Source organism: Rhea pennata, chromosome 1 (genome assembly GCF_028389875.1).
Source record: "Rhea pennata isolate bPtePen1 chromosome 1, bPtePen1.pri, whole genome shotgun sequence".
Lineage (NCBI taxonomy): Eukaryota > Metazoa > Chordata > Aves > Rheiformes > Rheidae > Rhea > Rhea pennata.
In genome coordinates this window covers 81966070-81989642 of record NC_084663.1, presented here as the reverse complement: position 1 = coordinate 81989642, position 23573 = coordinate 81966070, and the positions used below count along the sequence as shown (strand labels likewise).

Here is a 23573-nt window from a genome sequence, read left to right as displayed (position 1 = left end):
AGAGGTGACCTTTGTGAAAGTGAAGTTCACCAACTTGATACCTCTTAAGGTGGGGGGAAAATCAGAGTAGCTTCTGAAAACTTAAGTGAATTTTCTAATGCTGTCACAGACTAACATTATACTGAGAGTGAGTTAAATTCAGGTACAATGAAACACCATTCCTATTTAAAAAACCTTCTACTGTCCAGTAGTTAGTGTCCTCAATGGAAATTAGACCTTGGAGATCAAAACTATCAAAGTATCAAGAGGATACTCAGATGGAAAGCTTCTTGACTATATTGTGCTTTGCACTTAGCAGTTTTCTTCTCAGGAACTTGAAGCTCTTATTATACTAATACTACTGAATTTAGCCTCACAACATCCAGTGAGGTAGGTAAGGTTTACCCCCATTTCACAGATGGGCAAGTCTCTTCAGAATTCTGCCTCAGTTTTCCCAAAATCCTGAAACTTGTCAATAGCAAAACCAGGAACAGATATTCAGAAGTCTGGATCCCAGACCTCTGTATGATTAAAGTCCCTTCCTACTACCACAAAGTAAGCAATACATGCAATCTTTTTCTTCTGGTGCTGTAATCATGATGACACAAAGGAAGTGGATGATTTTTCTTGATTGGATTCCTGCATTCTTTGGCAAAAGCGCCTGGCTCTGTCAAGTGCTGTATTATGCTATTTGCAGAGGTGTTTCTTCCTAGGCACAGTAGAAAACGGTGGTTTCTCCATGGCAGGGAGACTGTACAGATTCAGACAAAGTAGAATCTTATTTATTGCAGAAGACCTGCTGTTTAGCATTCTTCACGCGTTCTTCCTCCTTGAGGTTCTTCTGCCGTGCATGTTTGCTAGAGATCAATTCTACATGTTCTGAGGGGAACCAGCCTCTGTCCCTGTCTGAAAGTTTCACTCCTTCCATCCATCCTGTGGGTGTGGGGACAAATGCAACAGGATGAAAAATAGTCAAAGAATTTTCCCTTTTTTTCCCCCAATAAGCCCATTCTAAACAGCAAGTCTAGAGCAAGGCCTCTTCCTCCCAACCTAAGTATCAGGCATTAGAGAATCAGGCATGACTTTCTAAATTTTGATTGTGTTATCAAAACTTTGCATTAACAAAGTAACTCCCTACCCCTAATTTAAGATAGCTATGTTTATTCTGCTCACCATCAGTGCTGCTCTGCATAACCATGATAATATCTGCTTTCTCCAAAGCCAGCTCATCATTTTCTCGAGCCTTGTATGTCCTTATGCATTGAACTTGTGGTGCATCTAAAGGAGAAGAAAGAGACAATAATGGTGCACTAGGAAAGCAACAGTAATGTGTACATCAGCCCAAAGGAGGAAGGAGATAAGGAACTACTCAGGCACTGAAAAGCAAAGAACTGGAAGGGAGATCACTGTTTTTCTACCTAATGTGAGGAGTAAAAACAGGTAAAACAAGTGGCAGAGGCTGGCACAGAGAAAGCCCGTAAATAGCTTATTTCTTTACAAAAAGGCAAATGTTCCACCTTGTAGTCACTCTTGGATGTTCCACCTTGCAGTGACTCCAGCTTTTCTCAGCCAGCCCACCTGCATTGGTAGGACAGCCAAACAGTCTCACCAGGACATTCCAGGAGGTCCAGTTCCCCTCGAGGAGGAGCCAAAGCAGAGATCCACCGCAGCTTCTCACTTCTGGAAAACATCACCATGTAGATGTCAGAAGTCAACAGGAGGGATAGCAGCCTGATGATGGGTATGCATGTGTGCATGATTGCTTGCAAAAGGGATCAGGGAGGAGGGGCTTCAGTTGAAGCAGGGGAAGTGGAAATGGAAAAAATGGGATGGGAAAAGGCAGAAAACTCCTGGTTTTGAAGGCTAATGTTATGATATAATGTGGCAGTGCAGTGTGAATAGCCACAATGAGAGAAGAGCAAGGGGCTCACTATAGCAAGTTGGAGGATGAGCTTGAGTTCTCTGCTCAGCAGCTGCATTTGATATTCAGCATTCAGGTAGTTGAGACAACACCTTCGGGCTGTAGGAAGCTGTGGGACTGGGGTATACTGAGGGTAATCTTGAGCTCTTACTGTGTTTCTGTGCGGAATAGAAACTCCACTCTCTTGCCCTGGTAATTCTGAAGTAGAAAGAGACGGAATACATTTTTGTTTGTTCCATGCAGTTTCATCTCACACTTCTCCCCACGCACATCTGAGAAAGCAGCATGGTCAAACACAACAAAACGTCCACCCCTGCAGGTAAAAAGGAAGTACAAAACAAGCTGTTAGTTTTAAAGTGATGAGGGTTAAGAAATGAGTCCATCTATATAGTGGACCCCCTTACACCCTTCCTGGGAAACCTGCATGCACGACTACCTCTCTGAAATGCCTGTACACCAATGCACAGAGCATGGGGAACAGAAAGGAGGAACTAGAGATCTGTGTGCGGTTGCAGGGCCATGATCTCATTGCAATCACAGAAACATGGTGGGATAGCTCACATGACTGGAACACTATCATGGGTGGCTATGTGCTTTTTAGGAAAGACAGGCCAGGAAGGCAAGGTGGTGGAGTTGCTCGTTATGTGAGAGAGCAACTGGAATGCATTGAGTTCTGCCTAGGGTTGGAGGAGGAGCTAATCAAGAGCTTATTGGTGAAGATCAAAGGGGAGGCTAACACAGGGGGACACTGTTGTGGGTGTCTACTACAGGCCACCTGACCAGGAAGAGAAAGTTGATGAGGCCTTCTACAGACAGCTAGAAGTAGCCTCATGATCACAGGCCCTGGTTCTCTTGGGAGACTTCAACCACCCTGACATCTGCTGGAGTGACTACAAAGGAAGGCACAAACAGTCCAGGAGGCCCTGCAGAGCATCAATGATAACTTTTTGTCACAAGTGGTGGAGGAGCCTGCGAGGAAGGGTGTCCTGCTGGACCTTGCCCTAACCAACAGAGAGGGACTGGCTGGAGAAGTGCAGGTTGGGGGCAGCCTTGGCTGCAGTGACCACGAGATGGTGGAGTTCAGGATCCTGTGTGAAAGAAGTAAGGCAACAAGCAGGATTGCAACCCTGGACTTCAGGAGAGCAGATTTGGGGTTCTTCAGAGGCCTACTTGGAGGAATCTCATGGGTCAAGGCCCTAGAAGGAAGGGGGGTCCAGGAGAGCTGGCTAGTATTCAAACATCACTTCCTCCAAGCCCAAGAGTGGTGCATCCCAAGGAGAAAGAAGTCCATCAAAGGGAGCAGGAGACCTGCATGGGTGAGCAAGGAGCTCCTGGCTAAATTCAGACAGAAGAAGAAAGTACATAGAATGTTATAGAGGGAACAGGCTGCTTGGGAGGATTACAGGAATGCTGTCAGAGTATGCAGAGATGTGACGAGGAAGGCTAAGGCCCAGTTGGAATTGAGTCTGGCAAGGGATGTCAAGGACAATAGGAAGGGCTTCTTCAAATACATCAACAGCAAGAGGAGGACTGGGGAAAATGTGGGCCCACTACTGAATGGGTTGGGGGGCTCTGCTGACAAAGGCTACAGAGAAGGCAGAATTACTGAATGCCTCCTTTGCTTCCGTCTTCACTGCTAAGGGCAGCCCTCAAGAATTCCAGAGCCTCGAGGCAAGATTTTCCTTTGGTGGAGGAGAATAGGAGTAGAAATCTTCTGGGAAAACTTGACATCCACAAATCCATGGGCCTGGATGGAATGCACCCGCAAGTACTGAGGAAGCTGGCAGATGTTGTTGGCAGGCCACTCTCCATCATCTTTGAAAGGTGCTGGAGGACTAGAGAGGTGCCTGAGGACTGGAAGAAAGCCAGTGTCACTCCAGTCTTCAAAAAGGGCAAGAAGGAGGACCCAGGGAACTCCAGGCCGGTCAGCCTCACCTCCATCCCCAGAAAGGTGATGGAACAGCTCCTCCTGGATGTCATCTCCAGGCATATGGAGGAAAAGAGGGTGATCAGGAGTAGTTAGCATGGATTCACCAAGGGGAAATCCTGCTTAACCAATCTGATAGCCTTCTGTGATGGAATGACTGGCTGGGCAGATGAGGGGAGAGCAGTAGGTGTTGCGTACCTGGACTTCAGCAAGGCTTTTGACACTGTCCCATAACATCCTCCTAGGTAAGCTCAGGAAGTGTGGGTTAGAGGAGTGGACAGTGAGGTGGATTGAGAACTAGCTGAAAGGCAGAGCTCAGAGGGTTGTCATCAGTGGCGCAGAGTCTAGTTGGAGGCCTGTGGCTAGTGGAGATCCCCAGGGCTCAGTACTGGGTCCCATCCTGTACAAATTTTTCATCAATGACCTGGATGAAGGGACAGAGTGCCTCTTCAGCAAGTTGGCTGATGATACCAATCTGGGAGGAGTGGCTGACACACCTGAGGGCTGTGCTGCCATTCAGAGAGACAGGCTGGAGAGTTGGGCAGAGAGGAACCTCCTGAGGTTCAACAAGGGCAAGTGCAGAGTCCTGCACCTAGGGAAAAATAACCCTGTGCATTAGTACAAGCTGGGGGCTGACCTTCTGGAGAGCAGCTCTGCAGAGAAGGACCTGGGAGTGCTGGTGGATGACAGGTTGACTATAAGCCAGCAACGTGCCCTTGTGGCCAAGAAAGCCAATGGTCTCGTGGGGTGCATTAGGAAGAGTGTTGCCAGCAGGTCGAGGGAGGTGATCCTGCCCCTCCGCTCAGGCCTGGTGAGGCCTCATCTCGAGTACTGTGTCCAGTTCTGGGCTCCCCAGTACAAGAGAGACATGGAGCTACTGGAGAGAGTCCAATGCAGGGCTACGAAGATGATCAGAGGAGTGGAGTATCTGCCCTATGAGGAACAGATGCGAGAGCTGGGCCTATTTAGCCTGGAGAAGAGAAGGCTGAGGGGGGATCTTATCAATGTGTGTAAGTACCTGAAGGGAGTGTGTCAAGGGGATGGGGGCAAACTTTTCAGTTGTCCTGTGTGACAGGGCAAGAGGCAATGGGCAGAAATTGAACCACAGGAAGTTCCACCTGAATGTGAGGGGGAATTTCTTCACTGTGACAGAGCACTGTAAAGTTTCCCCAGAGACGTTGTAGAGTCTCCTTCTCTGGAGATACTCAAAGCCTGCCTGGATGCAATCCTGCCTAAAATGCTGTACGTGACCCTGTTTGAGTGGGGGGATTGGACTAGATGATCTGCAGAGGTCCCTTCCAACCTTACTGATTCTATGAGTTTTCTGATGTCAGGAAAGCAAGAAGCTTTTGAAGAATCTTCATCTGCTTTAGACACCTTAAGCTTTGTTCTTGCTGGAAATCTTATTAGAAGTCCAGAGAGAAGTGGGGATTTTTCTTAATGAAAAGGATGGAAATACTGAGCTCTGTCTTGTCAGAATTTTATTTGATAGCTTACAGTTTTTTCTTGGGGGGGGGGGGAAAGCATTCAGTCTTGTGACATACCAGTAATTTGCATATTCACTGCTCTTCATACTGTCTTTAAAGAAGAAATTATTTACCACTTAGTAAAATTAGAATAAATTCTTATCATTAAATTGTTTCACATTATAGAGATGGATAAACATTGCACTGAGGACCGGAAGGTATATTATTACATTATAATATGTGGTAATTAAGAGAGATTAGCAGGTTCCACATCCTTTCATAATACTCATGTAATGTAGGATTAGGAGAGTAACTTGGCAAATTCTGCCACTTGTTGGCAGGCAGAGGGAAAGGACTCTCACCAAAACAGTCCAGATTTTTAAAGGATTAGCAAGAATTGTGTTGGAGCACTCACTCTTTTGGCCGGGACAAGAGCAGGCAGTCATTGAAGAGATGTAGGTAGATGGGGCGGGTGGTGACTTTCCATTTTGGACTCAAGGTGTTGAAGTCCAGTGCTGTCAATTCACCGCACTTCACAAGGCGCCTTGACTGTGAGATGAGTGGGAATATCTGCAAGATAGAAATGAATGTTTATGTTGAGAGTACACCATGAAACCAGCATTCGTTTTGGATTTGCGTTTGCCTCTTTCACTAGAGGAAGAATGCTTTCATCTCTCCAGCTAGACAGTAGCAAGTCACGGAAGGAGTCTTCAGCTTAAAGCTAACGCAAATGATTGGACAAGGAAAGTGTTGATGAGGCGCTTACTTGTGTATGATACCCTGGTTTCTCAGTTCTGTATGTGCTTGAGAAGGAGAACAGAAAGGAGGACACTTGACTTTGTAAGGGAAGAGATAAAAAGCATTAAGCTATGACAGTCTAGAGCAAGGTCCAGGGAACAGACAAGCTCACCTTGCACTCAAATTCAATCTTCTGGCTGAGGTAGATCAGCTCTTCAGTGCTCTTCATGCGCTGGACATTTTCATTGCAATCCTTGATGAGCTGCAGAGGAGAGGGAACGATCAATGAGGTGGGAGTAGAACTGCTTGGTGGAATCAGTACCGCTACTAGCGGGCCCTGAAAAGTCAGTGCAAGTGGCACAATCTCTTGAGTATCCTCATCTGCAAAGAAGTACTTTTTGCAAGAGAGCATACTAGGCTTCTCCATACCCACAGAGATTGTCCGTCTGTCTTAAGGACTATGTTCTTCAGATGAACTCTCTAAAGTATTGTTTTAACTTTGGGAAGGATAGAGACTTCTCCTTTCAGGTGACAGAGGTTGAACTGCTGGTCATTTGGAAGCAGCTCTTACTACAAACTGCACTGTCAACACACAGAAGGCTGATCAGATAAATGTTAGCCCCCAGTTTTCCACAATCCAGATTCTGTAGTACCTCTGAAATGAAGCAAAGATACTTAAGTCTTTAAGTTGCATAAGTAGCTGACTGAGGTGATATAGGGCAGCTGTATAACAGTATAACATATGCATGATATGCATACCCAAAAGGAGGGAAAGAAAGGAAAACAAAACAAGTCCTAGAGATACAGCTGGCTTGAACACAGCTGGAGCCTATGGATTCAATTTGTGACATCTTACCCACCTGTCTCAGACTGCAATGTTATGGGAGCTGTACAGCAGGCACATGCAGCTGTGGGAGTTTTAAGGAGGTATATATCATGTTAAATTGATCTGCAGCTTTGCAGCAGAGAATAGGGGAGGGATTGTAAGAAGGAGAGTGACACACCAAAAAGGTCAAATGATATCTAGATGGAAAACAAGCTAGCTGGAACAAGTTTGCTTTATGCTGCTGTACTAATTCTGGATAACAAGTTGTCTCTTGACAAATTTGAATCATAGAATCAGTAAGGTTAGAAGGGACCTCTGGAGATCATCTAGTCCAACCTCTCTGCTCAAGCAGGGTCACCTAGAACATGTTAGACAGGATTTCATCCAGGCACGCTTTAAATATCTCCAGAGAAGGACACTCTGCAACCTCTCTGGGCAACCTGTTGCAGGGATCTGTTACTCTCACAGTGAAGAAATTTCCCCCTCACATTCAGGCGGAACTTCCTGTGGTTCAATTTCTTTTCCTCCATATGCCTGGAGATGACATCCAGGAGGAGCTGTTCCATCACCTTTCTGGGGATGGAGGTGAGGCTGACCGGCCTGGAGTTCCCTGGGTCCTCCTTCTTGCCCTTTTTGAAGACTGGAGTGACACTGGCTTTCTTCCAGTCCTCAGGCACCTCTCTAGTCCTCCAGCACCTTTCAAAGATGATGGAGAGTGGCCTGCCAACAACATCTGCCAGCTTCCTCAGTACTTGCGGGTGCATTCCATCCAGGCCCATGGATTTGTGGATGTCAAGTTTTCCCAGAAGATTTCTACTCCTATTCTCCTCCACCAAAGGAAAATCTTGCCTCGAGGCTCTGGAATTCTTGAGGGCTGCCCTTAGCAGTGAAGACGGAAGCAAAGGAGGCATTCAGTAATTCTGCCTTCTCTGTAGCCTTTGTCAGCAGAGCCCCCCAACCCATTCAGTAGTGGGCCCACATTTTCCCCAGTCCTCCTCTTGCTGTTGATGTATTTGAAGAAGCCCTTCCTATTGTCCTTGACATCCCTTGCCAGACTCAATTCCAACTGGGCCTTAGCCTTCCTCGTCACATCTCTGCATACTCTGACAGCATTCCTGTAATCCTCCCAAGCAGCCTGTTCCCTCTATAACATTCTATGTACTTTCTTCTTCTGTCTGAATTTAGCCAGGAGCTCCTTGCTCACCCATGCAGGTCTCCTGCTCCCTTTGATGGACTTCTTTCTCCTTGGGATGCACCACTCTTGGGCTTGGAGGAAGTGATGTTTGAATACTAGCCAGCTCTCCTGGACCCCCCTTCCTTCTAGGGCCTTGACCCATGAGATTCCTCCAAGTAGGCCTCTGAAGAACCCCAAATCTGCTCTCCTGAAGTCCAGGGTTGCAATCCTGCTTGTTGCCTTACATAATCTTGTCACCTTAATAAATAGGCTAGGGGAAAGAATGCAATGGACAGAATGGTGTCTTGCCCTACTTTTTTTTTAAGCAAGAGTTTTTTGGGGTGGTAGAGAGTGATAGCTAATTAAAAACAAGGGTAAGGACCCATGCTCTAAGTGACCCTGCTGAGCAGGGGGGTTGGACTAGATGATCTCCGGAGGTCCCTTCCAACCTTACCGATTCTATGATTCTAGGACCATGAAGGAGGAACGGTGATTAGGAGACTGAAGAGAGTTAGCAAGTCCTGGAAAAAGTAGTTTGATATCAGTGGTACAACATTCAGTTGCATCCCAGCTGACTCCTCCTTTAGTGTTTTCTGCTGACAGCTACCAATGCACATACAGGAGAGTCACATGAACACACTGATTTGTTACTGGTGAGAATCAACAACAAAGGCTCATAAGGGTGAGGATCGATGACACAGGCACATGAGAATGGATCAATAGCCTTACCTTTTCAAGTGCATCGTAAGCTTGTGTTGCTTGCACTTCCTCCTCAGATCCAGGCCGGGTTCTCTTCAGAATATTCTGCAGTAGAATGCATATGTTTTTCACAAGGCAGACAGGGAAAGCTAGATGCATGTGTCTAGGAGGGGAAGACAAGAGACACCAAGACGCCAGCCTATAGGAAGGCTAAAGCAGTAGTAAGTGATGAGATATGGGGATAACAAAACCAAAATCTAGGAGATGCAGAATGTATCTGACAAGCTGTATTGAATGGGGCATCCCTGAAAATCCTCATAGACTTAACTGCCATGTACAACAAGATACATGGCATGGGGAAGCAACCACTAATCCAAGCATAAAACAGACTTAAGAGCAGAACTTCTCTTTGCTTGATACCCCTTTTCCACTGTTCCAAAAAAGTCATGAATAATCAAAAAGAAGAATTTCACAGAGCTCAGAACTGTCTTTTGGGGGACCTGCTAGTCGCTTATCAGAAAGGCTCCTGTTACTCAATATTGCGGGCAGAGAGTAGAGGCATGCTGCCCTACAGAAAGGAACCAAAGGAATAGTTATATTGTTCTCCTAGCAGAATGCCAAATTAGTTCAATAAAATTGAAAGCAACGTGTTCTGAGAAGACTAAATTATTTATTGGAATATAACTGAAATAGTGTTGCAATAGAGTCCTAGCAGTCATACAAATTGCACTGGTTCATAGGGGCTATCATAACCAATTCATGGTGCTCCTCTAATGCACAGCAGACATTTGTATGCTGCTAAATAGGTTTGTTTTTGCAAAGCCACAGTGGAGTGGCTTTATAGCATCTAGCCAGATGTATCACAAATGCAATGCTGAAGCCTATATGCAGTCTCTTCTCACAGTGCTTTGAGCTGGCTCATATTTATATGGCTTCCAGACCTGAAGGGTAGCTTAAGAGAAGTTGTAGGAAAGCAGAGAAGCAGTACAGTTACCTGTAGGAGGAGTTTGAGTCGAGTGATGCGTTGGAAAGGGAGAATGAGGAAGGATTTAAGTGAGAGGCGCTGGCATACTGGATCACTTTCCAGTCTCTCTAGGACTTGCTGGAACCCTGCATTTCCATTTCTGTGGGGGTGGTAAAGAGAGAAGATACCTGGGCATCAAAACAAATGAATACTCTTCCTAACACAGAAGTAGGGGAGGGGGGTCCTAGGGTCAGGTTTTGTCTGTGAGGCAAGAGAAGTCAAGAAACTGAGACACTCTTTTGAGGACAAGGAAGTATGGGTTTCTAACGGATACAGAAGGACAGTACAGCTATAATTGTATCTTTCTTCTTTGGGGCAGAGTCCTCTGGAATAAAGGCCAGAAGTAACATCTGTTTTGCACTTCCCTCTACCAAAAGGCATCTTTCACAGAAATGGTGGTTGGTGTTTCCTTACACTGAGTGGTCCAGCTCCAGCTGCTTTATCTAGGGTTTAGAAACAGCTGCCTCCCCTTTCTTGACAAAGGCAGCAGCAGACCTAACGCTGCTCTGTTTATGAGCAGAAGGTTGCTGCTTCTGGGAGGGGCTGCCTTCTCCCTTACATTGTCTCTAACCCTCTTAGGCATAGCCATTGCCATCCAGTTTTGTGTGTTGGGCAGTAGTATGGAAGATATATAGTAGATACAAGGTTAATAGTATGTGAGTAGCATCTTCTACCAGAATAGCCAATCTCCTTGAAGATATGGGGAGGAAGGTTTTAGGCCCAGCAGAAGTGCCTCACAAGCAGCTATCGGGCCCACATTGCCCTGGACAGTATCCTGGAGGTCCTTTCCATATTGAACTGAGCCTTGCCTGAGGGGAATCAGTTGTAAGACAAGGTCTCTGCCAGTCTGCAGCACCCATAGACAGTGCTTGAACAGCCTGTTGTGAAGTGTCCTGGAACAGATTTCCTGCAATCAATACAGCTTCATTGGAATTGCATTGTTATGGAGGGAAACAGTGCAGAAGTACTCGGAAAACCTTGTTCCAGAATGGGCCCATGCCTGAGCAATGTTTAGTTGTGCCACTGGGCATGGAAGAGGAAAACAAGAAATGCTTACTCCATCATCTAAAGCAAGGAAGACCAAATGTGTTCTCTGGCGCTAGGATTTTCAGTCCATTTTAAAGGCTTCGGATAGCTAATTTAAGTCTAGTGGCAACGTGTGTACTTTTAATTATTTTTTTTCATGGTCTTAGTAGTCTTAAGATCACAGAGTGAAAACCACTGTCCAGGAGAGTCATCTTTGCCTCTTCAGTAGAGAGCAGAGAGAGACAGAGAAGCTCACAAATGATCAAGTTATTTATTAATAATTCCCCTTCTGATACTATAAAAAGGAGCCTGCAACAGTTCTGTCCTGCTGTCCCAAATGCTATCACATTGAAAGAGGTTCCTGCCTGCTCTCTTGGGAGCAGAGTATGAGTGCCAGCAAACAGCCCAGACCTGCTATGTTTCCCCTCACCTGAAAAAACGCACATCAGAAGTGCAGCAAGGAGGACAGGGAGGGGACAAGGGGCAAACAAACAAGAAAACGTACAGTAACCGCTGGAAGGTTTGCTCCTGGTACGTCTGGTTTGTTACATATGGTAGATACACCCTCCGGAACTCAGAGGCGTGTTTCAGAGCCACATCGCACACATGGAAGGTGAACATGTCCTCCTCAAATCTTTCCTCCAAGTCAAAGAGGAAACTGCAGCATATATGTGTTGCCATAAAAGGAGAGGGAAATACAGAGCATGGTGGTCAGTTATTTAGCAAAGTCCACAATCCTGACAACCTGCATATAAGCACAAGATACCTCTTTATTTTTAAAGAGAGCACAATGCCTGTACGATGACAATTTGGGATTAGATATAGACTTATGCTCAGCAAGGAAGAAGCAGAGGCAAAATGTATTATTGTGCTTGTGAAATCATATTTGCCGCTTTTCCAGGCATGGTCAGCAAACAATTGAAAGCTGATTGATACCACCATAATAATCCCATGAGCAGAAACGGAAAATGTAGTAGTAAACCTTAGGATGGAATGTAGCAAAGTATCATGGAAGAAAAGGAGAACAGAACCTACAACCTACAGGACTCTTTGCATGTGAGGTCACACCTAAATTTTATGACTTATGCTCAATTGATTTACATTAGGTTTTGTCAAGTGATGGCTGTAATTTTTTTCAGTTTTTTTTTCAGGCAGAGGAGGTCAGCAGCTGTTTCTGTTGCAGCTGCTTCTAGACAGCTACAAGACACTTCTTGTATTTGGCAGGAGATGCATTTGGTTTTACACTGAAGACTAGTTAGTCAGGTTTGGTTGTAGTTAGGGCCAATAGGCAACAGTAGCATTTTGAATGTTTTCATCTCCTGCAAAGATCTCCTTGCACAATTGCATCATATTTTTCTGGAATTTAACACAAAGATTTACATTTTCCTGTCACCTAAAAAGGTGAAACAGTTCCTTTCAGGGCAGTATTGGTAACCCATCACATCATGCTATATATGTGCATCTATCTCAATGCTCAGTGTGCATGGAGAACAAGAGTGAGATGGAAATGACAGATTAGCAGTTTCCAGGCTGCATCTGTGCTTCAGAAATTCAGAGAGGGGTGTTAGTCCTAGAAAAAGAAGAAAAAAAAAAAAAAAAAGGGAAAAAAAAAGGAAAGAAAAAAAAATGCATCTCACCTGGCACTGACATCACGTACATCCTGAAGACGGGAGAAAAGCCACTGACGCTCCTGATTAGAGAGCACTGCTTGGAGCTCTGATGATCGCTGGAAGTGATCCACTGCCACATTTAAACTGCGGAGGTATGAAGCCTCAGACATTATCAACTCAAACTTGGCCTTGAAAGAAAAAGAAAGAAGAGAGCACAGCATTAGCAGACTAGGCAATCTGACTGAGACAAGATTGAGGGGCAAATGAAGAAACCTTCCTGATACATGATGCAAGTACCTTGTAGCACGTTATATGCAACACAAAGCCAAGCTCCTACTAACTAGACAACATGAATAAATAGGAGTTTTAATTATAGGAAAAAGCCTTCAGAAATGAAGGGTAAGCAAAATGTTACATACAAACTTTTTATTTTGAAAGACAAACTTGCAGTATGACTTAAAAGAAAAAATAACTACTTGCTATTATTTTGCTTTTTATTCCCCCCTCAACTTTCCTTAGGCTCTCTGTTTTACCTGCTCCCATGAATTTTCCAACATCCACATAGCCCTCATCCTTTTTCTTGTCTGTCACATTTTCCATGTTGTCATTTTTTGTGTCTTTCCCTGGGTCTTCACCTGCTTTTCAATTCCACACATTTCTTCCACTTCCCATAGTTTCTCTATGTGCCTTTTTGCTGAACACATGCCTTACTGTTCCCTCTTGGCATTGCAGCTCACACAGGCCAATTCTGTAAACTCACACTCTCACAGGAACTATAATTCATTATGGTTTCATATATGCATTTCTCATAAACAGGATAACACTAGGCGTCGTCTTTAGTAGTTTCTCTTATAGTGACCATGCTTAAAATTCCTTGTTGTTACCTCATAAGAGTTCTGATAACTCCATGTTTTTTTTCATGAAGTTACTGATATGTCCTACAGTCCTTACTCTAGTACTCCTTCTTATACAGTGGTGAACTTAAGCACTGAACTGCTTCGTAACTGTTGGTATCAAGTCTCCATATCTCTTATATGGCTAGCTATAGCAACCTATGCATTCAACTATCTATATTCCTACCTCACACATTTTCGCTCTTCACCTCAACTATACTTCAGAGTCCTTTTTCTTGAGTACAAACCACTCATAAAGGTAGGTCTTTATCACATTACCCATTACCTCTTGCAGCTTCTGCTCATCACGAGACATGTTGAGTAGCATTCTGCTGCCTCGTATCATGGGGATGTCCTGCCAGAGGGATGCATTAGATGAGACTGACAGACGTTGCAAATATGAGTCCTGAGGAGAGAGCACTTTTCTCCGTAGCCTTGGGGAGCTTGGGAAACTTGACTCTATATCCTCTGAGAAAGAATCCACTCTCTTCTGGTTCTGAATGGCCTTGTTCAGAACCACATCACTGTACTCCTGATACAGCAACCTTGCTGTAAAGAGAGGTATATACATTTATTCTTTCTATAGCTTTCTTCCTCTCTGCAGAAAGCTCTGTAAATGTCACTGTGAATGTCAGTAACGAATGCATTAGACCAGCAGAGCTCACAAGCACCAAGTGTATTGCAGGACTTCTGTTTCCTTGCCCCTCTTAAATACCTTCTCTAATACTCCCTGCCTGCTACTGTATGGCAACACCCTCTGGATCCCCTCTGCTTTGTGCTTACTGCAGGGGTGGGAGATGATGGAGGATAGGGGTCTGCGACAGCACCTGGGGCAGAAGGTACTCACAGGAGTTGATCAGTTTGGAGTGCCGGCGTTTGAAATTCTCCTTTGCATCTGCAGGTTTCTTCTCTCTGTCAGAGAACAAGGATTTGGAAACAGAGTGAATGAAGAGTTAGTTTATCCAAATCTTAGTAACATACCTCACACTACAGGGACTTCTCTCTCCAACAAGCTCAAGCTCCACATACTTTACTTCTATTACAAAGGACAAACTCTGCTTTGAGGGAGACTCTGTACTAAAGGGACACAAATACTTCTGTTGCAGCGGGATTGCCTCCCAGAAGATATGGACACAACCACAGCTTATTTCATTATAGCTTTCTAATGTTTATCATCATCTTTGGTTCAGGACAATGGACACTTTCAGGTGTCTGTGCTACATAAAGCTGGGGTAAAAGCAAAGAGGACTGCAAGACTCACCGCATTGTAACTGTTTCTGAACTGACTGATGGCTCCTTGTGTGCCTTCAGTGCTTCTTCCTCTGAAGGGGCAGGAGAGATTTCTGCATATAAGATAATCAGAAAGTAAACATAGAAGTCTGATTGTAGAGTCAAGCTACAAGCCAAATTATACACAGATACTACTTACTTAACCCTACCTAATTGGTGGTTTGGGCAGGAGTATAGCTGCCCTCCTGACCTTTATTTCTGGGTCAACAACACACACACAAATACATGAGCTCCAAATATGGATCAGGAGCAAGAGAATATTGTTGCTTTTAATGTTTTAAAATCTGGAACCAAAATTTTACAGGCTAAATATGGGAATAAATCTTGATTGACATGCTAAAACCAAACCCTTTACGCTCCCTGACACTATCCTCCTCTTCTGTATTCCAAAACTCCAGCATTTTGTTGAGCTTAAAAAATGAACTAAGAGCTGAGAAGCATGTTAGAAGTATCATTCATGTAAGATATAATGAAGAACAGACATGCACCCTCACAGAAAGTACAATTTGAATGAGCTTCATTACAGAGGATATAAGTTTCCTATTCATTACATCAGTGAATTAGCTTTTACACAAGCTGGGATATTGGACTGACAGATTTGCACTCTTATCTTGAATCTCAAATTGTATGTTCTCAGGAGAATCTTCTCTTTCAGAAGGTCAAATTGGAACCAAAGGCATCAGTTGCAAAATAAAGGGAGGTGGCAATAAACAAGAAACTAAAACATGCTACAACAGATACAGGCTACTGAGGGTGTGTGCATGTGTGTTCCTTATTGCTTGGAAATGGGCCATTACTGACGCATAGCAAAATGGAACAGCCATGAGATGGTGGCTGAGATGACTAGCAGAAACTGTTATGAACTGAGCTCTATGAAGAAATTAATTTCAGCAGGTATGCCAAAATAACTTGTGTTATCAAGTGCAACAGATCATTAAACAAGGAAGAGATTTAGGAGAAGCAATTGGATGTGATACTAAGGGATGAGGGATCAGAGAGCTATGTGTGTGGAGCTTGGAGCAGGACATCAAGAGAGATACAGGTTGGAGACAGTAGTATTACCAGAAATGCACAAGAGCAATGCTGACCCCTAAACGTTCGTGACTCTATATCATATTGGCTATTTTATGATAGGTTTCTGTATCTGCAGTAAGTTTTGAAGGAAAGGAAAGGACATCTCACCCTGCAAGGTATCTGATGGTATTGATATCCTTTTCAGGCCCTGCCGGTGCCAGTCCTTGCTTTTTACTCTGTGTTTAATCGGGTTTTCTTGACTGGCTCCTGGCTCCTGTGCAACCATCCTGATCATTTTTTTATCTGGCCAGCTTGATGATTTTTCCAAGGGTGAATGTCTGGTCACTCCCTCCTTTGGCTGAGCTACTGAATGGTGTTCTTCTGGTCTTTCCAGCCCTTGCTTGACCCTCCTCTCAGCTTCTGTTTTCACTGTAATCATTGCCAGAGCTGAGATGCTCTTTGTGTCCATGCTAAAGGTGTCTGCCTGTTGCTCCCACTGCACCTCTCCTGCAACCTCTTCTTTGCAGGGTGCTCTAGTAGTTGGTGGTGATGGAGGGCTGAGCTGGAGGAAGTGAATTGGATTGGTGAATGCTAGCATCCGAAGTGGCTGTACAGAGTCTCTATTTTTGGCATCCCTGGACATTCTCAAGCCTTCCAGCAAGGACCAAGAGGTGTAGTCAGGTGAGGATTTTCCACATTGTATATCCATGTACTGATCTGATGTTTCAGGACTGGTATCAGAGCAGCTGGCCAATGGCTCATTTCCAATGGCAGAAAAGTTTTTGGCCAAGAGACTGACCCCTGAATCATCAGAAATCTCTGTATTCTGGGTATCTGAGTCACAGAGATCCCACTCTTTAGTTGCTGGAACAAGAACATATTTCTCTGCTACTTCTGCATTGGGAGCAGAGGCCACAGAGTTAGAATCAGATACAGCGGTGACAGTCTGGAGGGGGTGGCTCATAGAAGGAGGAATAGCTAGTAAGTCATTATTGTCTATAGCATAGTTTAGATGTGGACTGGAGTAGGGTACAAGACCTAGTGGCTGGTCACTGTCAAGGTCTGGAGTCTGGGGAAGGTGGTTTGCATTAAGTGCAGAGGCCAAAATCTGGCTGGGCCTTTTGACATCAGATAGAGGACGTGGAAGCTGTTTGACATCAGGCTCAGATACCAGAGGTAGGCTTGATTCAGGTGTAGGAGAGAGAGCTGCTCCTTGCTGGTTCACAACAAGTACCATAGCTTCTTCACAGGGCCAAGTTAGGGTGCTCAGGACACTGGAGATTGTGGATCCAGATTCTTCTTGGTTTAAATTCCAGTCACACTGATCAAGTAAAGGCATCTGTTGTGCCTCACGAGCAACATTTTCTTTCGTTTCACTTCCTTGGATAATGGCAAACTTTTCTAGGGGTTTCAGGTACTGCTGAGGTGTTTCTGGGTAGCGCAGGGGAGTGGAAATCCTGTCCGGTGTTTGCGGTGATTCTAGAGGCCCTGCAACAAAAGTCACTCTCCCGATATCTCCAGGATGGCTCTCCTCCTGAGGAGGAGAGCTCATGTATTCTACAGAGAAAGAAGATAGGCCAGTAAGCTCTTCATGAAAGCCTTCTTCAGAGGTAAGCAGTTCATGGGAAATGTAAGCCTCCCCCGGATGAGTAGTTAAAATACCAGTTTCCCCTGATGCTGGGTCCTGCACGCACAAAGAAACAGCTTGGTTGGCTAGCTTCTCTGTAGAATCTAGCAGTTTGTCCAAGTCGGCACCCAGACAGTCCTCACGGCTCACTGAGGATGTTCCATCACCATCCTCTTGATGTGGGCCAGACGCTGAAGCTACTGAGGTGAACTCTGAGGGTATAATGAAGTCACGAAGCACAGCTTTTCCTGAATTTGCTGTAATGGGATGAGCATCTATGGGACCAGGTGACTCCAAGTGCATGGTACCACAGGAAGAGTATGCCGGAAGAGAAGCCCCTGAGTTTCCTGCATTAAAGGATACTGCCATTCCTTTGCAGAGTGAAGCATCTCTTTTATCAAACTTCTGGACTGTCTTTCTGTGTCCGTCACTGTGCTCATCCTCGTTGCTCAGTCTTGTTTTGTAATCCCAGTCAGCTTCTGCACTATCCTGACCACTGATGGAAAAGTGGCCAGAGTCTTCCAAGTCTTCTGCCTGGTCAGAGGTATGGCATGTGTGTGGGGGCACCATGGGAGTTTCACCCACTGAGTTCAGTCTATTTGATGACAGAGGACTGATAACAGCTGGTCGACATCCAGAATCTGCTGCTGTGACATAGGCTTTCAGCAGCACATCTTCACCAGGCTGCTGACTCACAGAGACGGATTCCCCAGGAAGAAATGCTGGGTTTTTTTGCTCAGCTAAAGAAACATTCTCCAAATCACAGGAGTCCCATTTGTACCTTGGAATAGAAGATATCTCTGAACTGAAGGCTGATGACAGAGCCCCCAGTTCAAGTGCTTCCCTCTGCGGTTCTTGTTCCAACTCTTTCCATTCCTTGTTTTTCTGATCTTTGGGCTCCAGCTCTAGTTTCTGTTTTTCCTGCAGATTCTGCTCTTTGAGCTCTTTCTTCTCCTCCTCTTCCTCTGCCTCCTCCTGTTCTGGTTCCTTTTGTTCTGGTTGCTCATGCTGTGAATCATTCACTTCTTCCATTTTTTTAGCAGCATCCTTTGTTTGGATAGCACACTCTATTGGAAAGGCAGGTCTGCCCCCTATTTTTCTGTGGTCGTCATCTTCAAGATGAGGGCTTTCAGAAATAGGTGAGTTTTGCTTAGGAACCATCACTATTCCCTGGTCCTTGACCACACTGCTGTTCCTTCTCTCACCAACTGAGATGTTTCCTTCTGCATGTAGTGAACTTATCTGGCTGACATCTGTTAAGGAGGAAGACACATCATGGGAAGAGGAAGACTCTGTATTCCCTGCCTGACCCTGGAGTGCTCTTGTGCTTTCCTTAGCATCTTCAGAAGTGTTAGGCTTAGCCATGTCTTCTTCTACTACCTTTGATGTAGGCTGCTCATCAGTTGCTAGTATCACTTTTGTGCTGCTTTGTTGCTCACCAGTAGTTTCAATCTCCTGCAAAGACTCTGTCAAGATCTTATCCAGAAAAGGCTCAGCCATATAGTGGCCCTCTGAAATTGTTTTACACACCACAAAACACTTAGCTGGTTCTCTCTGAGTGGAAATAGCATCATCTAAAGGAGATTTTGGAAACTGGGCCTGAGCATCTGAGCTCTGAAAAGCCATGTGTTCTGTACAGCACTGAAGACATTCACTGCCAAGTTCCACAGCCTGCAAAATGACGTTGCTGTCCTGGACTGTGCTGGGAGAAGAGTCCTGGTTGCTTTCCAGGTCAGCAAGCTCGACTTGGTCAAGTTTCAGAGAGTAATCCAGTCCATCCTCCTGTAAAAGTATTTCTCCTTCACATTCTGAGAGTCCTCTTTGAGGCCCTACATCACTTTGCTCCAGTTGCAGTCCTGCTGACACTTTTTGCACAGAGTTAGAGGGTCTGCCCAGCATCTTTGTTGCTTCCCCTGGAGTAGAAAGGCAGACCTGGGGAGTGTTGTACTCTGCTCCCTTTGCAGAGTCGGATGGGCTGGTATTCATCTGGATTGCTGTGTGAGGACCATGATGTTCTTTTCTGGCTACCATGGAATCCCAGGCCTCCTCAGTGGTGCTGCTGGCTTCTAGGGGAGTAGTACCTCCCTCATTGGCTTCTTCAGACTCCATCAGTGACACATCCTGTCAATGAAAAGTGCATATTTTTGTTACTACTGCAGAATGATTTGGCAGATCTAATTGGCTTAAGAAACTTTAACACACACATACTACCGTAGCTGATAAAAAAGCAAAATACATACTTAGGGTGATAACAGTTGGAAAACAAATACTATGTGTGAGGATAGGCAAACACTCAAGTTTTCAGTATGACGATAACACCAAAATAAATCTACTAGAGCCTTTTTAGTTTTATATGCAACTTCAGAAGGTGACTTTTGTCAAAGAGTAGAGGGATGACAGCATCTCTATACCCAGTTGCAGCACAACTTCTGGAAAGTGTCAGTTATTCCTAACCATCTCAAACCCAAAAAGCAAAACCAGAAGGCATTCAGAGAACAAGAAAATGATCAATCTCCACTAATTTTTGATGCATGAATGATACTCACTGACTCTTCCAATGGCTAGCTGAGATTACTTAGAGATCTCTCTATATAAAGAGGTCTCAATATCAACAGGGAGAAGCCCATACTTTAAAGCTGAGGGCTCTCTTTACTAGATCTATGCACTCAGGTGTAACAGAGGGACTTACCACAACTGATCACAGGAATTGATTAATGAGGACTAGGAATATAGGGATTTTATTAACAGATAACTAGAACATGACATAAGACACAAGATACTTGAAGACTGTAAATCACATGGGTTAAGAGGAATAACTTTGGTGTGTGTGGACATAACAACAGAATAAAGAGAAATAAGATCATGATTTAGACTGCCTTCCAGAGGGAGGGGAGAACCCTCAGGATTATTGAACAATCTAAAAGATATACCAAAATTTTCCATCCATTAATGCATTTGAAGATCAGACATAACAAAGTACTAGGGAATGTATATTGGGGAATTTGTCAGAAAGGATGGTAGAATCTGATTCAGTATTTCTTTTCTTCCTGGATTCTACATATCCTGTGATCCACAATCCCCACCTTAAGAGACAGGAGAAAGAAACCAACCTTAGTGGCTCTCCTCCCCATCTTTCCTCTGCTTTTGGAACATTTCTCTAGTGTTCCAGTCCTTTTTCTCTATTCTCTATCCTCTCCTTACCAGAAATAGCTTATAAATTGCTGCTTTACATACACTGGGCACCCTTGCAGTCATGCCAAAGTGTGTAATTTAGCCCTGAAGGACTTGCTACAATATGCAGCCACAGTCAGATTCCTCCCTCCCTGAGCAGAGTCTGTGTTTTCCTCCTTCATCCTATCTTACAGTTGTCAAAGCTTCCAGATGCTGGTGTGTAGTCTGCATCATTTGGTCAAAGAAACCATTCCACATTTCTTCAGGTAAAAAACCTACTAGTTGCCTAGCAGCACAAAAACTACAAGGCCTGGAAAGTTCATACTATTTGTGCAAAAAAAAAAAAAATTCTTCTCTCCACTGAAAACAGACAACTGAATCCATACACTTTTACTTTCTTTAACAATCCTAACTTCCCTACAAATTAAGGTTAGCATTTTTTTCCCCCCAGAGTTTCAAAATAAAAATGGAGTTCATCAGTTAACTTTATTCCTGGATATTTTTCCTCATATAATCTTTCATTTTAATAATCTCAAAATGGGATTATTTAGAATTCTGGATTTTTTCCCCCTTTAATTGAGAGTAGTTGTAAATAGTTATAATTTCAATGAACGTTATGTGCTTGAGAGAGATGTTTAATTGGAAACTATACACAGGGCTTCTGACATATTTTACTGTTATCAGTCAGTAGTCAGCTACTTTGGTGCTGATAAATCATCTTTTGAAATTGTTGCACATGGGCACATACACTGTTGCACATGCACAGTACTGTCAGAAAAAAAAGACTCCAAAACAGAACCATAGTTTGGCAGTACACAGAAAGTAGCAGGGTCATAAACTTGGAAGAGTTGTCCAAGGTAGGATCAACTCATACCAGTGTCATCCCAAATAGATATGTTTACCCTTCCTATACTATAAGCTCCATGATCATATCAGATTATTCTCGTGCTACTCTGTTCCTGCTGTCTAGCTTGAGTCTCCTCTGCTGTAGGGAAAGAAAAATACTGCTTATGACAGTTTTCAAAAATTGACTACCCAAGAGTAGAGACTGCTTAGGGAACTTGGTAGTCTTGGACAAAATCTGAGTACTAAGGAAGGTTTATTACTAATAGACAAGATGCTGTAAAAAGCTTTGAATAACAAAATCCTCAGACTCAAGCCTTGTACTGTGAGAGGAAGAGCTCTTGCTTATTGAGCCATTACACAGATGTAAACACTGAATTTCCTCTTATTAAGCTGAAAGATCCAGCTTCTACTTCCCAGGCTCTGATGCCAAGGTATTTGGATGGGTGAAAGGACTAGTTTAAAGCTGCAGCTGAAGCAGTTCCACAATGATACTGGGACACAGAAGAGTAGAGGGGAGTATGCAGTTTATTAACACTGGAAATTGCTAAGTGATATTTGTCTCATATCATTGCTGCCAGGTGTCATGCACACCTCAGGAAGAACAAGAAACAAGCTTTGGGAAGTTGAGCAGGAGAGGACAGGAAAACTTTCTATAGCAACAGTGGAGAGGACCCTGTGCATCTGTTCTGGAACACAGTTGAGCTCCTCTGTGAGGGCTTGTGCACAGAGGTTAAAGATGTAAATCTCCCTGCAATGAGGATTTCATAGAGACTGAAAGAAAATTAAAAAAGCACAACCTTGACTGCACCTGCAGCAGACATATACAGAGAAGCAGTATACAGGAGCCTAGTAGTTACTGGGAGAGATTCCTTTTGGAGCACTGCCACCTTACGTTCCAACCACAAGCCAGTTTGTTCCTCTACCTGAGAGTCTGCTTGGTACCGAAGGCCCAGGAGCTGGTCTTGCTGGAGAAATCTTTTAGTTAGCATTTGCAGTAGGGCTGAGTATGACAGAAAAGCATGCAGGAGCAGGCTATGCAAACTTTCCTGGAAGTCTCACTGTTATCACTCCTGGGGCTGCCATTCTTACACATCTCTCTGGATCAGATATTCAGCATGCCATCTCTCCAACTTATGCTCTGACATGACTTCTGAAGTGAGGTGGACTGATGGTTCCTATATAGATAAGACTAGCCACGCTTTTCCCCCAAGAGGGCCTGAAGTGTGGGACCTTAGCTCACCACCACAAAATAGGAGGAAGCAGCTGCTGTGTAACATGACTGGGCACAAGCTAGAATGGCAATGGGGTGCAGCTGGCTGCATGCCATCATGAAAAAACACAGGTAGCATTTGGTTGCACTGCAGTAGTGAGCAGAAAATTGGAGAGGGGATGGGTGAAGAAGGTGGCCAGCTAAGCAAAAGAGAGTAACAGTGAAAGCAATAGTGGACAAAGCAATTCCTGTGATGGTGCACACATCCATATGCTACTCTTTTGAGATTACAGAAAACAATGTGAATATCATACTTCCTTCCAGTGTGGATCAGTTAATCTGGATGGAGATGACAAAAATTTCTGGTTTTAAATAGGAAGTACCTAACTGTGTCCTTCACAGACACTCCCCCAAACAGAAAGCCTGAGGAAAAAACAAGCATGCTCAAGCACAGACAAGCCCTCCAATTAGTCAGGAAACAAAGTGCTCTTATTCTAGAATTAATATGTCCACACAGAGTTACTTAGGATTAATGCAATATTTAATTCTAGAGTTAAACAAGCCCCCAAATCCTCATTCTCCAAAGAGTGTGAGAAACCTAACTTTCTTTGCCTTCTTCACCTTCCTGCACAATCCTGGCTTTCTCACCTGCATGCAGGCCTTAGTCTGTGCCAGGGAACACGTGGTGCTCTCTGTTCCTGTTCCTCCTGCCACAGGCTCTGGCAGTGCTAAGCTGGACGGGAGCACACATTAACACACCCAAGCTGTTTTAAACTCACTTCTGGCTGAGAAAGCCCTGCCCTGCAATTACAAGCCTGCGAGCTGGAGCTGAACAAAGGCATGCTGCAGGTTGAGTTGCTTGGCTTGGCCAGCCAACTGGCCCTCTCTCAGGGGCGGGGGCAGCAATGCAGGTGACTGTGCAAACCAGAGCAGCTCCAAGTTAGACACAGCTTGTCCTGACTTCGCATGGTGTTGGTGGCCAGACGGGCTTGGGGCACAAGTGAGGCCGATAGTGTGCCCCAGCAGAGGCACATTCCATTCCCAGCCTCACAGAGAGACACCAGAAACCTTTTAGAGGGAGGAAGGAGCTGCTGGGGTGGCCACAAAGACATGCATGGTTCCCTGGGGCCTG

General features: G+C 44.6%; 1 protein-coding gene across 1 annotated transcript; it reads right to left on the bottom strand.

The window, feature by feature from the left end:
- Positions 1-624: 624 nt before the first annotated feature.
- On the bottom strand, positions 625-20345 carry ARHGEF5 (Rho guanine nucleotide exchange factor 5). The gene is made up of 15 exons (XM_062569689.1): positions 20325-20345; positions 15756-19335; positions 14545-14626; positions 14131-14195; positions 13570-13832; positions 12418-12578; positions 11286-11438; positions 9725-9854; positions 8761-8835; positions 6204-6293; positions 5709-5863; positions 2052-2213; positions 1589-1659; positions 1153-1257; positions 625-912 (listed from the first exon to the last, which is right to left on the bottom strand). The coding sequence occupies exons 1-15, from the start codon at positions 20343-20345 to the stop codon at positions 758-760; spliced, it is 5268 nt and encodes a 1755-aa protein (XP_062425673.1). The 3' UTR covers positions 625-757.
- Between the last annotated feature and the right edge of the window lie 3228 nt (positions 20346-23573).

Coding starts and splice junctions, on each gene's coding strand:
- ARHGEF5 (XM_062569689.1), bottom strand. CDS start 20,345: ATGGGGAGGAGAGCCACTAAG. Junction 19,336..20,324: donor TGGGGAGGAGAGCCACTAAG/GTTGGTTTCTTT, acceptor TTTCATTGACAG/GATGTGTCACTGATGGAGTC. Junction 913..1,152: donor TATGCAGAGCAGCACTGATG/GTGAGCAGAATA, acceptor CCACACCCACAG/GATGGATGGAAGGAGTGAAA.